The 15,569-nt window shown below is 50.8% G+C and overlaps 1 protein-coding gene across 1 annotated transcript; it reads right to left on the reverse strand.

Annotated features, from left to right (window-relative positions):
• Positions 1-1,194: 1,194 nt before the first annotated feature.
• Positions 1,195-11,709, reverse strand: SPRY4 (sprouty RTK signaling antagonist 4). The gene is made up of 2 exons (XM_065735014.1): positions 11,612-11,709; positions 1,195-2,134 (listed from the first exon to the last, which is right to left on the reverse strand). Exon 2 carries the CDS (start codon positions 2,086-2,088, stop codon positions 1,195-1,197), a length of 894 nt encoding a protein of 297 aa, XP_065591086.1. The 5' UTR covers positions 2,089-2,134; positions 11,612-11,709.
• Positions 11,710-15,569: the final 3,860 nt, after the last annotated feature.

Consider the following 15,569-nt stretch of genomic DNA (forward strand, 5'->3'; position numbering starts at 1 on the left):
CTGTCAGAGCAATGGGGTCACTGCCCCCCAGAGGAGCACAGCCCCCCAGTGCGAGCACTCCTCTCACTGAGCACCACAGACAAATCCTTTACAGGTGCTCTGGTCCCTTCCTGGCTTTCCCTAGCGTTTGTTCGTGCTAAAAGAATCTTTACAAGCGTTCCCCGCTTTTGTACAGAGGATGCAAAAGCTGAACAGCAGCAATAGAAATGGGGGAATGGGATGTGATGCACACGAGTGCCATTTGGCCCCAGGATGAAGAAAAAAAAGATACCTAAAGAGCAAAGAGCTGTCCCAGGAGAGGAGGTACCGGGTGACAGTCCTATATGGGTACACCTATGGGCATCCCACTCTTCCACCTTTGTGGTCTGAGAGTTTTAAAGATACAAATACAGATTATCTGAACTTCATGGACTGGGTTAACACTGCTTTTGCTCCAGCACCTGGGAGTGAGCACATGGCAGGGAAATGGGATTTGAACCTTCTGGGGCAGGTGAGTGCTGCTGGTGTAAAATCAGCACTCGGTGGGATGAAACCTGGTGCTACACACTGGGACCCAGCTCGGACACGTCCCCTGTCCTGCTGAAGTCCCCAAAGCAATGTGGGCACCCAACAGAGCACTGTGCCTCCGTGCTGAGACCCCCACAGCACTGTGCTGTGTGTCTGCTTCTGGTTCAGACCCTCTGAGGAAGGCAGAAAGCTTGAGGGAAGGGCTCACTGCACACAGGTGGCCCTGACAACAGGAGCAGGTGGGCAGAGAGGGGCGGGAGCACTGCCAGCACCTGTGGCAGGGAGCGAATCTGGCTTAGGAGGGAGAAAAACAGGAACCCCACGATGGATGTGAGCCCAGGGCAGCGTTCTGCGAGCGGCGGTGGGAACTGCGTGTGCTGGTGCACCGGTGAGTGAGCGGCTGCGGGTCCTCGGGGTGAGCAGCTGTGCGTGGCAGTGTGTATCGCCTTGTATGTGGGTTTGCAGGCTCTGCTCTGAGTGATTGAGATTCCTCCTTTGGCCCTACGAACTTAAATGCTGATCAGTTCCAAAACCCTGAATGACCCGAAGTGCTTCAGTTTGTAGAAATAGTTGCTTCTGCTTTCTCCGAAGGTGAAAGGTTCGTGCTATCCTCAGACCACAGGTTACGAAAAAACCCAACTCCACCCCCGTGGGGAGCATCCTCCCCCCTCCTGCCTTCCCAAACTATCAAAAGGGCTTCTCAGCCCTGCTGGCTTTGCTCTCGGGCAGCGCCTTGCACATGACACTGTTTGTGTTCTTGCACCTGCAGCCGGGCCGGCGCAGGCGGTCGTAGCAGCACTGGGACAGCTTGACGCAGCCGGTGGCGGGCAGGTAGCAGAGCAGGCAGGGCAGCACCAGGGACACGGCGCTCATGAAGGCCCATCGGGCACAGCAGTTGGACTGGGAGCAGGAGCAGGGGTGGTCGGCGCACGTGCCTTCATCGTCCTCGTTGGTGCAGTGGTAGAAGACGCCCTTGACCAGACACATGCAGGTGGAGTAGTTGACCAGGCTCTGCGCCGAGCAGAGGCACGCCTGGTTGCACACCCAGCACGACGGCAGAGTCCGGGGCAGTGCACACTCCTTGCACTTGCATTTCCCACAGGCTTCACACAGCAGAAAGTGCTTGTCCAGTTCCTGAGACACGGGTTCCTTCAGGTCCAGGGGTTTGCAGTGGATCGCTTTGGGCTGGATGCGCACTGCCCTGGGTGAGGACTGCTCTGCCACGGGTGCCGGGGCCATGTGGTCCAAGAGCCTTTGGTCGGACGAGGTGCTGCTGCTGCTGCTGATGGAGCTGGGGCGCCCGTTGAATGAGATCCAGGGGTGGGTGACGTCCTGCTCGCAGCGCTGAGCGTGGCTCGGGGCCGCTTCGTGGGGACCCCGGGGCCGCTTGGGGGCTGCGGGGGGGGGAGCAGTGGGGTTGTCGGTGTAGTCGTTCTCTATGTGGGTCGTCTTCATCTGGTCGATGGGCAGGATGGTGAGCGGGTGCTGCAGCCTCCCGTAGGGGATCCGGCTGTCCAGCAGGGGCTGGACCATCACAGAGTTGGGGACGACGGTGATGTTGTGGGGAATCCGGGCCTCCATTGATAAAGCAGCCTGAGCGCTGGTGAGAAATATGCTCTTAGGTGTCCTGGGGGGAGGAGAAGAGATAGAAAAGAGATGGGAGAGAGAAAGAGCGTGTCGTTATCGAGTTATCCTGCAACCCCAGCCCAAGCAGGGCTCAATGCAGTGGCTCGTTGTCATGCAAAAGCTCTTAGAAAGCCTGTAAGTCATGGCAAAGGGAGTCATAGTGCTTGCCCAGGCGTAAAATGCATCGCTTTCTTGGCTATTATTTCCCTCTCTTTACCCTTGGCTGTAAGTGACAACAGCCCCGGTAGGGCACCATCACTGTGTGCTCTCCAATACTTGTTTCCCATTTTTTCTGGTGGGACCTCAGGGTTACTGGTGCATATTCACACGTTTTTTGCAGGCACGCTGCCCAGTATGATTTATCTGGGTCTGTGCATTTCTCTCAGCTGAAAATGACCCCTATCAAATGATGCAAGAGAATGGCTCACATGCACAAAACCTCGTTGGAGCATGGGTTGTAATGCTTGCCCGCGTAACTCAGGCTCTGTATCTGCTGTGGGAGGGTGGCTCAGCCTCAGGAAGCATCCATCCCCACCGGGAGCTGCTGGTTTAAGGCTGCTTTCATCCCTCCTGCGGGAGGAGGAAGCTCTTGCTCAGCAGCTCTGGGGTTGTGCAACAGCATGAGATTGGGGTGGGGGGCTGGGGAGCACCCAGCCAGGTGGGGCTGTGCTGCGTCACCTCCCGCAGGTCCTGGGCTCTTCTTCAAAACACCGAGCACGCTAATATTCCGCTTAAGCACTGTTTACCAGCTCTGCTAGCTGAGCCCTCTGTTGCTAGTTTCTAATTTCATTGAAAGAGTGCAATTTATCCTGGAGGAGATCCAAAGATTCAACGGCGGCGTAGGACAAGAAACCACAGGAAGTAACTAAACTTAAATCAAAGAGCGGAAACGACTCGGTTCAAATTTAGAAAGTGCACATTGTTTTCTAGTAGATGTGCCATTTCCTCGCTGGGTGACCTCTATTCATAAATAATATAATGTTGGAGATCGGTTTAAAGAAGTGGTGAGTAAAGAGTCAGAGCGAGTTGCAGGAGGGGGAAGGCTCTGCTATCAAGAAAAAGGAAACAGGGAACTGCCAAAGGCATTTCCAGTTGTTTGTGTTCAGGCAAATCAATTATCCTTTGCCAACAGAGTGAAATGCCTCAGTGTGATGGCAGTCTGTATGGACCACGCGTGAGGAGGAGCCGGGTCCGGCTGCTGCAGGCAGCACCGTGCATGAGAAGCACAGACTGAGGGGCAATGGATACGTGTTTCTGTTATAGTATATCCCCCCCCCCCGAATGTAAAACAACTGCGACCATCGGAGCATGTGCAGCTGTGCGTTTTTGGAAGGAGAGAGGGGAAAAATGTTACTAGAGTCTGCTGCTATCTCTGCAAACAGTGCTGACGGATCTCCTGGCGTGGGAGAGGCTCCGAAGCCATCAGTGCAGCGATCGATGGGAGGTGGGCTCCTGCGGGGGGAGCCCTGGAGTGCGGGCAGTGCGTGGCACAGCACGAGGGGACGGAGTGCTTGGAGGGCTCGCTCTGCCAGCAGCGGCGGTTATTGTCATGCAGCCCTGGTGCTGCTCCTCCTCCTCGCTGGTGAGAATTCTCTGCCGGGTCTCAGTTGTTCCGCCAGATTCATTTCGTTATTCTTTGAAGCTCTGGCGAGGAGAGCTTTTTAAAGCATCTATTTCCTAATTACTGCATTTCAAAAGTAAAAATAAGCGGTGCTTCCGGCAACTGTGGGGAACGTGGAGGGGGAAAAGAGCTTCTGGGCATCAGAACTCCGTGTCACATGAAAAACACTCAGCGTGAGCCTGAGCTCAGCGAGACGGTGTGCTCTGTCCCCGGGCACCGTGCTTGCAGGAAGGCCACGCTTTCACAGCTGTTTCTTTCCTCTGAAGAGAGGCAGCTGTGCTGCTGGCAGACGGGAGGTGATGGAAGGATGTGGTGTGCAGCTCTGTCCTTCCTGCCCTAGCAGTGCTGCCCTCCTCAGCTCCCTGTAACTTGGGGATAACCCCTCGTGTGCAGCTCTGTGCTCCTGCTGCCTGTGGCCCTGCTTGCTGTGGTCTCTGGAGTTTGCTCCACCTGCAGTAAGTTCAGACTGGATCCGTAGATCATTTACTTGGAGGTGCAGCAGCAGCACAGCCTGTCCTGCTCCTCCGGCCGTGCGGTCCAACCTGAGGCTGACCCCCCCGACAGCAGCTCTGCCCCACGGTGCTAACAGTGCTGTGCCACTGATGCAGCAATCAAACTGGTTGGTTTCTAGCAGCTTTGGAGCTGTGTGGCCAGCAGTGGCCCAGTGCTGCCCATGGTGTTTGTGTGGAGTTACATCATCACATTAACGGGCAGCCACAGGCAGTGAGCATGTCACTCCCCAAACCAGCAGTGTGCTCAGAGACAGCCACGTGCAGGAAGACTTCAAAAGATAATGCTAATCAGGAATTCAGAGTTAATTATCACAGGAAGGAGATGAACCCTGCACGGAGTACCCCACTCTAGGATATTTAACGCTGAAAATGATTCATCATCTTTTATTTTTGTCATTATAATACTGCTTCAAATTGACCTGAGGGAAAAAAAAATGCTTGCAGGGGCAGAGCCCACAGGTATTTGGGCTCAGAATCCCCTCAGATAAAGACTCTGGATCCAAATGAGATCCAGCCCTCCTAATTACCCGACCCCTGCTCCAGACTATGTCTGTGTTACAGCAGCTCAGCTTTCACACCCACCAGTTTGGTGCCAGGGTCCCTCGCAGCCCGTCCCCTCTGCCCAGTCCCCACCACGAGCACAGTGTTCTGCAGTTAGCTGCTCTCACTTCACGAGCTACATGTCACCAAGGCACATCGCTGATATTTATGGGATTTTCCAAGGACTATGACTACGCTGCTGCCGCGGCCTTGTTGCCAGAGGTCTCAGCAGTGCAGTGAGATCGCTGGTGACAGATCCAGGTCACACATCTCTGGTGCTGAGCTGGGTGTTGGGGCTGTCTATGGGGTCTGCCTATGGGAACGATGACAGTTTATGGTGAGCTTGTTTCAGTTTTTGTGTGCTTCCACTGGCACATCCCTTAAGCTACGTCTTTCCTTGAGCTGCTTCCAGCATCCCAAAAGAAAGATTTTGGACTTGGTGGCGGGCATCAGACAGTCCTACTGCCAGCAGGAACAGGCTGAACTTGGAGAAATATGCAGCACTGCAAGGGGTACCAGGCTGCTGTGGCTGTCCTGTAGGAGATGGGCCCTTCCCTCACACAGAAGAGGCATCCCTGGAAGCTCTCTGGTTAAGAGCTCGTGTTGTACAAGGAGCAAGTTGAGAGTCAGACTGCTCCCATGAATTCTTGCAGGCTGAGGTGTGCCTGCCTGGGTACACTCGCATCCTGGCCTGGGACACCCTGAAGGCATCAGCATGTGGCCTTTTTTGGTTACCGTCTTCCCCCCGGGGGAAAACGGGGCTGCGACCATTCTGTAACGGTTTCAGGATGGCTGGAACAATCAGGCGGGTCTGCCTGTGAAAGGCAGCCAGCCTGCAGGGACGCAGGGGGGTACCAGGTAGCTCCTGGGGAAGCAGGAGTATGACATTCACTTGTTCCTGCTGCAGGAGGGGGACACTGTGCCCTTCCCTGTTCCCTGCCAGGAGCATCCTGTGCACAGGCACTCTCCAGCAAGGATGGCACTACTGCACGCACTGGTTCCTAAACCTGCAGCTCCTGCTGCACTGCATTTCCCCCCACCCCTCCCATGTGGTACTTAGAGTGACCTGGCTGAACTGGACAAAGGACAAGAGCTGGTGGGGTACCAGGCTCAAAGACCTGAGCCCACCCGCTCCGAGCTGCCAGCTGGGCCCTGTGGTCTGTGCTGCTGGCAGTGGGAGCACAGCTCCTTCTGGCAGTGTCTGTTAGGTAACGTTCAGAGATACTGAATTAATTGCTTGGGTTGAACGGATTTTGTGTAATGAGATGTTGCATTTAGAGAAAATTGTAGATTGAGGACAGCAAAAAAGAAAAAAAAAGAAAAAAAATAGAAGAAATGATCCAGTAGAGTAGGAGATTCAAGATACTTAAGCACTATAACTTCATAAAAGCTATGAAACTTGCTGTAGTGCCTTTGTAATACATTGCTCTAATTCAGTCTGACTGGAAATAGCATTTTAATTCTGAGGAAAAAATGCCATACACAATGCTTGTAAACAAAACTGGTTAACCTTTGATCATCAGTAATTGCAAACATATTATAACATTAACGTGGGCACAAATTCACTGGATGCAATTGCACGGGCAATTTTCTGTTAGTAGGCAACAGGAAGGAAAATTCATGCATATGTTCTTATGCTGGGATTTATTCATTCTTCAGAGCTAGGTAAAACAACGAAGCTCTTTTCAAAGCACAAACGTCAACACAGTCCCATGTAGAGAAAATCTCTCCCCCTGTGCCATCCGGGAGCTGCAGGGCTGCTCTCCACATACCATTCTGAAGTCAAAATATATTCCCTTCCAGAGGATCTATGTTGGATTCAGAGAGCCAGCTCTGTAAATGTGCTGTGCTCCTCGTTTTGTCTCTCCGTTTGGGCACTGCCCGTTTAAAATGCCCGTTACACAAAATGATTACAAATCCTCGAGCAGTAGGAAACCAACGGGTGTTTTTGATGTCTTTTGGTGGTGGTTTTCAGACTCAGAAGTTTCGTAAGATTCTTTCTTTTGTCAAATGAAGTTGAAACAGAAGTGTTCTTGTGTTTTAATGGGATTTTGGACTTGCCTACATAATGTTATGGAAAGCGACATCCTTGTGGGCAACTCTGTGAGAAAGCCATAATAACCCACAGGAAAGCTCATTCCCATTAATGCATTCAGAGCCATTTCTGCAATTGAAAGTAATGAGGTTCTTGGTATTTTTATTTTCAAAGTGGTGTGGGATAACTTGTCTTCCAGTTACTGAAAAACAAAAGGATCCTGAGGTACGTATTTAAGGAGCGCAGATGTGCATCCTGTCCATAACTGTCTCAATTACCTATTAGTTAATGTTTCTCATATGGCCATATTAGACACTATGAAGTTTAACAACTTTATAGATAAATGGTAACAAATAATGAGAATAAAGGACTTCTGGTGTCTGGAATCAGGTCCTGTGTGGAAGCAGTGCTGTCAGGTTGGGCTCTGGGAAGCACTAGTGTGTGTGAAATCCCCTCAGTGCCCCATCCCCTGAAGTCAGCAGGGAAAGAGGAAAATGTGCTCTGTGAGTTGGCCGGCCCCGTGCAGGGCACACAGCTCTGCCTCAGCCACTGCTGCAGGACGGGAGAGCTTCAGCATGCAGTGCTGATGTGCTCACACCTGGGCTCAGTCCTAAATGCAATAGAAAAGAAGAGCCCAGAGGGGCTGCTTGGGGTCTGTAATGAGCTCAGGAGTACCGTAGCCATCAGCTTATAAAGAGCAGAAGATCAGGGGTCCCTTGACTTCTTCCTAAGCAAGATTTCTGCTGGTGCCCCTCTGCTGAGTCCAGACCTGTCCTAGAGGGCTGGAGCTGCTGGGCCCATGGGGTCTGTGCTGTTGCCCCCAAGGTGCCTTGCCATAACAGCGTGGGGTGGGGAGAAGAATAACAGGTTCAGAAGAGTCCTCTTCTTTCTTACCATAAGCTGAAGAAGTTTCCAGTGAAGTAAACCAAACTTGAGTTTTCTGTAAGAACTTCATTGCTATTTTCCAAGATTTTTCCAAACTGTGAAGCATCACAGGCTTTGGTGAAGAAGGGATGGGGAAACGACTGCAAAGAAATTAAAGGGCAAATCCCGGTTGATGTTGGGGAGAGCCTCCCAGGGGCTTTGTCAGGGCCCTGGAGCATTGCTGTGGCTCAGTGATGGCACAGAGGTGCTGGCATCTTGTTGCCCAGTGGCTGGGCTGCACCTTCTCCTGCCTATTGTCATTAGACCTGCTGTTATCCGCATGCATGCTGAATTCCATTCTCTCAGAGAACAGTGACAGTCATCTAATGGAGATTAAAATATCTGTAGCGGCAGTGGCAGTAAATGCACTGTGGAAATTTGCTTGTTTTCTTTTCTCTAATGGGGTATATGATATTTTGAGACAGAAATGTCTCAAAAGGAAGAGAATCAAAAAAACCCGCAACCACAATATCTTTATAGATGCATCTGAATACGAAGAAACTGTCATAATTGAAAACAACATACTCGAGCAGCTTGCTGTCAAGGGAGGCCATATATATTCCAAGCTGACACTGTTCAGAACTGATGGCAACCTGTGCAAATGGTCCTTCCTTTAATTCATCGCTGCTTTTAGAATGATTGTGCCTGTATTCTCTTTTTCATTGTGGTTTGGTTGAATAGTCTAGAAAACCTTATCCAGAAAGGGTTCAACACAGCTACAGCCACCGTGCTTTTTTGCATCCACCAGCAATGCCATGGGCAGCTCCTGGCTGAGGGTGTGGGCACAGACAGAGCACAAGGGTTGTGATGTGGGCAGAGCCGGGGGACCTGGGCCCAGAGCTGTCCTCACCACAGAGCAGAACTCACAGAGGGGAGACCTGCAGGGCACAGCACAGTGCAGAGCGGGCAGAGCCCGGCCCTGGTGATGGCAGAGCAGCCGTGCTGTGTGCTTCCTCCTGGAGCACAGGGCAGAGGGACCTGCAGCCTGAGCCCCAGCACAGGGAGCTGCAAGAGAATAGCTGTGGCTTGGCCTTTGGGTGGCATTAAGGACACCTCTTGCCCGGAGCTCTGCAGTGATGGAGGATGTGCTGCTGCTGCCCGAAGTGAAAGGGTTCAATAAAAGCTTTTAATGAGGGACGGCTACGCTTAAAGCTGGAGGAGGCCCCTCAGCAAGCACGTTGTAAACGTGTGATTCAGAGCAATATGTGATGTTGGAGTTCATTAAGACTGAGTTATTCTGCCTGTATTTTGAGTTAAGTGGTGAATTCTTTACAATCAGATTAAAAAAAAAGCTCTTTTCCATGAGGTGCGTATTAACATTAATGCAGTATTGGTATTGATTCTTCTTTCCCTGCTTAGCAGCCTCATCTACCTGAGCACAGCTAGAATTTTCTCTACAAGTATGAAGGAAAAAAAAATTAGAAAGCTCATTGGGGAAATCTGCCATTTTTAAAAGGAGACACGACACTCTTGCCAGAGCTGGGAGATTCAGGAGCTGGGAAATGAGAGCTGCAGACTTCCAAGAAGCTGTCTCTGTCCAGCTCGAGTCTGTTCCTATGGTGTGAGTGAATAAAGCACATTTTGGCCCGTGAACATGCAGATCTCCAGGGACTCAAATTTCTCAGTAAAGGCCCTTTATTGGATAAGAACATTTATTTTAAGGCCAGAAAACTGAGCTCAGATGTGATCTATTAAGCTAATGGTACTAAATGATGACTGTTTTATAAGGATTTTATTATCCGATGGAATTACGTTGTGTTGTATTGAAAAAGAATAAACAAGCAACACTTGTGCAACTGCTTGCCTATAAAAAGGCAAGTTTAAGGATAGGGCTGAATCTGGAAAATGGCACAGCAACGTGATTAATGAATGGCAGGCTTTTATGGTCAGTATTTTGAAAACCATCAGAGCTGTGAATTAATTACTGCCGTGGCGTTGCGAAGGTGGTGAATTCCGTCTCACTGAAGGGAGATTACAGTTTTATTTGGGAGGTGGTCGGGGGGGAGACTGCTTTTGGAGATGTAGCATTTCCCAGCGTGATCCAGGAATTAGTCATGATTCCATAAAAACAGCTTTTGTTTTGCTGGTTTAGGAGCAGAGCAAACAATTTCTCCCATGCACATACCTCACACAGAATTTCAAAAGGACTGCAGCACTCAGAAATAGCCCATTTAATTTTACAATACCAATATAGAGTCCTTTCTAGCAACAGAAACACAGTAGCCCATGGAAAATGGCACATTTATCAATGAGACATCCCCAGTGGGGTTCCAATAACTGAGAACAACTCCTCCTCCTGCTATCATTCATTTTTATATGGAGAAGGGGGAAGCTAGTCATCAAGATCATTGTGATTCAGTGCACAGATTGTAACTTTATTCTTCAACGCAAAATAGAGAGGGGGGAAGCCTCGATATTGGGAAAGCTGCGTTTCTCTTTACCTAATTAAACAACAATTCCTAAGCTGATTTTTTTTGACATCCTGCACCCTCTGCGTGGTTTGGAAGAATGGCAGCAGCTGGAGAAGTTTTAAAGAATCTAGAACATGCCTTTTCTGCTCTGGATTAATCAGTGATGTCTTTCCATTTCTCTGCCTTTCTTTCCTACACCCTTTCAAGCACAAGTTGAATCCATAAAAGATATAAATCCAGAAACAAGACCCATCTCTTGGTCACTCGAGGAAAAAGCGTGACGTTTTTTCCTTCTGCTGATTAATGCTGACATTCATTTGCACTGTCATTTCCAAGGTCTGCATTTCCAGTCCCGCTTTCCTTCAAGACCTTTGTGCCTTTTATATGCCCCGTCTGTTTTTTCCCTTCCCCTTCTGATAATGAATTTTCAGAACATGTCGTCTCTAGGCTTGCCTTTCTCCTGTGATGCCGGGACTGGTACCAGAAAATAAAATCCAGGCTTATCTCTGCTACGCAGTTGGTAGAGAAGGGCAGCCTGGACTCATTTCCCCTCCATCTATAACATATTCCATTTACCTTTATGAAATGATTCCGTATACACATTTTTATTGCTTATTTAGCCTTTAAAATACAGAATCCATCCAGATTTAACACTGAAATAGCCAAGTGTGCAGCAAAACAGGGAACAGAATGATGGTGGAATGAGGCACTAAGGCCAAAAAAAAACCCCAAAAACCCAAACAACAACAAAAAAGATATTTCTGTGAAATAAAATGCTGAAGATCAAAGGTCACACAGGAGAGACATGACACACCAGTGCCTGATCTCTGGAGTGTCCTGTCATGGAGATAGCTCAGAACTCCATGACACTAACAAGACGGAGGGCTTTGGAAAAGAGGAAATATGTAAAAGCAGCATTCATCTTCCTAAGCAAGAAATACCCAGTTCTTATTTATCAGCCCAAGCAACCACACATTTATGACCCTTTTTCTGAGGAGAAAGAAGAGGACACCCCATCACCAGGGAGAGAAGTCTTGCTGTGGCAGCAAAGCCCTGCAAATCACCCTGCCGCAAGCAGGGCCAACGCTGCCTGCCACAGCCATCCCCTGAATGCAGATGTTGGGAGAACGTAGGAGAGAGACATAAATAAGAATTACGGGAACAGAAAGGTAAATTCTGCAGGAAACGGGAGCTTTCTTCAGAATGTAAAGTCTCCTCCGGATCGGGGAGCACCAGGCAGCTCTCTACTGTCTATAATTATAGATAATTGCTGTTAGAAAAGTCACGGTGCAGAATACGCTCGCGATCAGCGATCTCTAAAGGGACGGACAAATCCATCCAGAAGGAGTGCGAGATTTTCCCTCGGGGAGCAGGCTTGATTTTTCCCAGTTTAAATCCACGTAACGTTTCCCCCGAGCGCAGAGCCCGCACTTACCCGAGGGAGCCCGGCCAGGAGCATCTCTGCGCCGCGAGCGGAGCCCACCGGGACCGGGACCGGGACCGGGGCTGTGAGCGCGGCTCTGACAGCGGCTCCGCTGCCCCCGCTCCGCCGCGGTGCTGCAAAGCCGCTGCCTGGGAAAATGGCTATTTTATGAATGGGAGGGCAGCGGCCCCCACTGCGCAGGCGCAGCCTCCCTACTCTATGAATGGGTGGGCACCGAGGCGCCACTGCGCATGCTCGGCTCCCTTTTATGAATGGGGGGCTGGAGCGGGTCTGGCTCCGAGCCGCGGAGGACGGATCCGGCTCTCGCTTCGCTGTGTGCGTGTCCCCCTCCCCCGCTGGGCTTTTTTTCCCCTGTTGTTGTGAATGGAGGGCAGGCGGTGACCGCCGCGCACGTACCGCGCCCCCTGCCCGGCCCGAAGGTAACGGCGGCTTAGAGGGGGGGTGGGCAGCGGTGGCCCCAGCCCCCCCCCGTGCCCGTGGGCGCGGAGCAGCAGCCGGCCGGGCCCGGCACAGCCGTCCCGCTCGGGATGCGGGCTCGCTGCGGTTGGCACCGGGCACGCACCTCGTTCTGCTCACGCGTAGCAGCTCGCGTGTCGTGCTGGCAACGTCGGTGTTAAAAAAGCAAGGAAAAGCTGCGGCCGCGTTTGCGTTACATATGTGGCGTGTGGATTTGTTTGATGGCTCTTCTCCTTTGAGAAGATGAAGGGCAGGGCCGTGCAGCTCAAGCCACCGAGATGAGGTCCCGCCCGATGGAGGCGAGGCGTTACGGTGCCGCTCGGTTTTGCGGCTGTTTCCGTGGGGAGCTTGCTGTCAGCCCCGCTGGGTACGGTGTAAGGCAGCCCCCAGGGCAGGTTTCCTAACGATCTTCAGCAAACAATAGCTGTCTGCTGGTAGGTGTGGGGCTCCCCTGCAAACCTGGCCCTCGCTGCGTGCGCTCTGCTTCAGGTCCTATTCAGCAAATGGAGAACCTCCTTCAGTGCTCAGCTGGTGCAGAGTGGCCCCGGGCTGAGGGTTGCTCCCCCAGGATCCCTCAGGCACGTTGCTTTACAGGGGAAGCGCACAAAGAATGATGATGTATTTTTAATATACGAGAAGTGTAAAATGCAGCATACAAACCAACCCCTTTCTCGTTTTCCTGATGTATTTATGACACGTTTGATAGCTTGCTCAACAGCGAGGGAAGGTGTGCGTTCTGCCACTGCCGGCGTGAGCCCTGCCCTGCTGCAGATCCGCCTCCTGGGAAGGGTTCCCCCTATGGAAGCATGTGCTCAAAGACCAATCGTTTGGTTGCGTACATGTTTGTCTCTAAGGACGGAGGCAGTTCTGAGTGGGAGCAGAGGCTTCGGGTCGTGGGCAGATGCAATTTGACGAGGAAAGGACAGAAGAAAGAGAATCTCTAAAGAGCAGCTTATCTGAGCCTTGCTCAAAACATTGCTGACTTTAAATACACAAGACAGATGCTTTCTCTTAAGAGCAAGCAGAATATGGTTGTTCATAATGCCACTCTGTTACTGGTAGGCTTTACAATATGCTTTTTTGAAGGTCAGGAATTTCTGCCTGGTTTTGAAAATTAGCAAGTAATTGGGCAATAGAAGGAAACAGAGTTTTAAGAAGCTTAGTGGGGGTGGGGGAGGACCCTCAGAAATAGCGTTTTGCTGCATGAAGCCAGCTCAGAGATGAGAGGCTCTAATGCCTCAGCAACAGATCTGCCCTGATTTCTCACTGCGTTTTTCAGCACTTGTGTCTGTGTGGATGAACATCAGGCCTTGATTTGAGCTCTGCAAATGTGCAGTGATGCTGTAGCAACGTGAGTCAAGCATCCCAGAACTAAAAGCTTTTATTTATGAGTGCTGACTTCTCTGTTGCAGAGTGATAAGTACAATGAACGTGAGGGAAGTTCTCAGTTGCAGTAATCATTCCCCTCTGAGGCCCTAACTGTGCCAGAGCCAACTGCAAACCACGGCGTAGCAGCAAAGCAGGCAGTGCTGTAATTGCAGAGTGGGCATAGGCAGAGCCCACGTGCACTGCGTGCTCTCGATTGAAGCCCCAGCAGTTGAGCTGTATCCTTGTGATGCCTTTACACATCGCAGCCTGCCTCAGTGTGCTCCCACCACCTCCAGTACCCTGTGTTTGGGGCTGTGCTCCTCCTGCTAACCTCGGAGGAGCTGCCTTATGGGAAGGTCGCACGCCAGCTGCGCTCCTGTGTGCAGAAGGAGTTAATTCCTCATCCAAACTGAGACTTTTACTTTTTAATTTGCTTATGGAATTGGATTCAAACCGTTCCAAAGGAGGTTTTAAATCTGGCCTCTCCTGAGAGCAGAGGGTGCCCTAATGCATGGTTTTGCCATCTGTTGGTAGCACAAGGAGAACTTTCCCCTTCTCATTATTTACTTAACCATTTCTGTGTAGATTATAAGAATGGAAGTTGTTGATTAAAGTAGATTTCCTACTATAATGAGAAAAGGGAGTTGCAGTTTTTTATCACCTGACTCTTAGAAGTGGCTCCTAGCAGCTGGTGAGTGTGTTTTTTGTCTTTTAATCCACAGAGATGGTATTTCCCAAGCACAGAAGTGCACTGCTGCAAAATCCATCCGGAGCAGCACCACGTGTTTCTGGTGGGTTTGATCCTGCGAGGATTTTAGGAAGCAGAGTAAGAAAAACTGGGATATGTTTACTGATGCATTGTGTCAGATAATATGTGTGATGGTTACTGTGAGAGCACTCCTCTATCGCATTGCTGACGGCAGTTACAGGCCTGGTCTGTGATACCTGGAGCTAAATGGGAATGATAACTGTATCAGCAAAATGGTGACTGCTGCACTGACAACAGTGTGTGACCCCGCCGGGGCCATGGGTGCAGATGGCAGAAGAGTGTGTGCTGAGGTGGAGGGCTGCGAGGGCTGGGCACTGCTGGCATGGGGCTGTGTCTGTGTGGGAAATGGGAGCAGGGGTGGACTGAGCCCTCTGCTCCCCCAGGAGTTACTGCTTCCATGGGCTCCCCTGTATGACCCAGGAGGGGATGGTTGGAGCAGGGCGTGTATTGCTGTGGGTGAGGGGCAGTGCAAGACCCATTCCCACAGAAATACAATAGGAAGGAGGGGTGCTGGACTCTATCTTGCTTTGAAACACCGCTGTGTTCAGCTGCTACTCAAAGCCTGGCTCACCGATATGAGGCAGCAGTGTCTCCTCTGCCCCAACTCCTCCACAGGCTTTGTAGCCTGCCCTGGAGGTGACTGAATGTCATTATCTTGGTGACACGAGGTGCTATCTCTGCTGTTGCTGCTGCGGTGCAGATGAAAGCTCCGTGCTTCCTCCCGCCCTATCAGGCACCTGTTGTCTGGACCCAGACATTACTCACATCCTTGAAGTCACATCTTGTTTTGCATAATTAACACTGACTGTGCTCCACTTCCTTCCTTCCTTGGCAGTTTTGCTCTGTGGCCTCACCTGGTTGTGGAGGCACTGGGTTTTACTTTTGAGCTCTAGCACAAGGAATGAAAGTAACTGCTGCTGCATGGCGTGGACTCGTGACAAACAAGGATGTCCCAGCCTGGGGCCATCAGCCCTTCAGTCCTGAACTCCTGCGATGTCCCCGGTGGGAAGCGTTGGCCGAAGTGTGTCCCCTTGGTGGTGCTTTCAGGTGGTTCCCAGCCTGTGAGGTCTTTGGGATGGAAGTGTTACACCAGAGCTTTGCTTTCTGCAGTAGTTCACCACTGACTTCTGTTTTGTCATTCGCTTCAGCTTTTAATATCTATTGACCTGGTTCTACATGAATAATTTAGTGCTCGTGAATGACTGTAGTAACTGAACCCGTGCCATTAACTAAACCATGAGCTCAGCAAATAGGATAAAAATTCATAAAACATAAAATGAGAGTTACGGGGTCTCCATGGAGCTGAACAGAACTGTTGTGTTACCTGTAAGCCCCCAAACATGTAACTGCTCAGTA

The sequence above is a fragment of the Cyrtonyx montezumae genome, unplaced genomic scaffold (genome assembly GCF_038088225.1).
Source record: "Cyrtonyx montezumae isolate F1298 unplaced genomic scaffold, pur_monq_1.0 scaffold_18, whole genome shotgun sequence".
In the NCBI taxonomy this organism is placed as follows: Eukaryota; Metazoa; Chordata; class Aves; order Galliformes; family Odontophoridae; genus Cyrtonyx; species Cyrtonyx montezumae.

What these genes read in the sequence shown, in the direction of transcription:
- SPRY4 (XM_065735014.1), bottom strand. Translation starts at nt 2,088, where the DNA reads ATGGAGGCCCGGATTCCCCACAACATCACCGTCGTCCCCAACTCTGTG.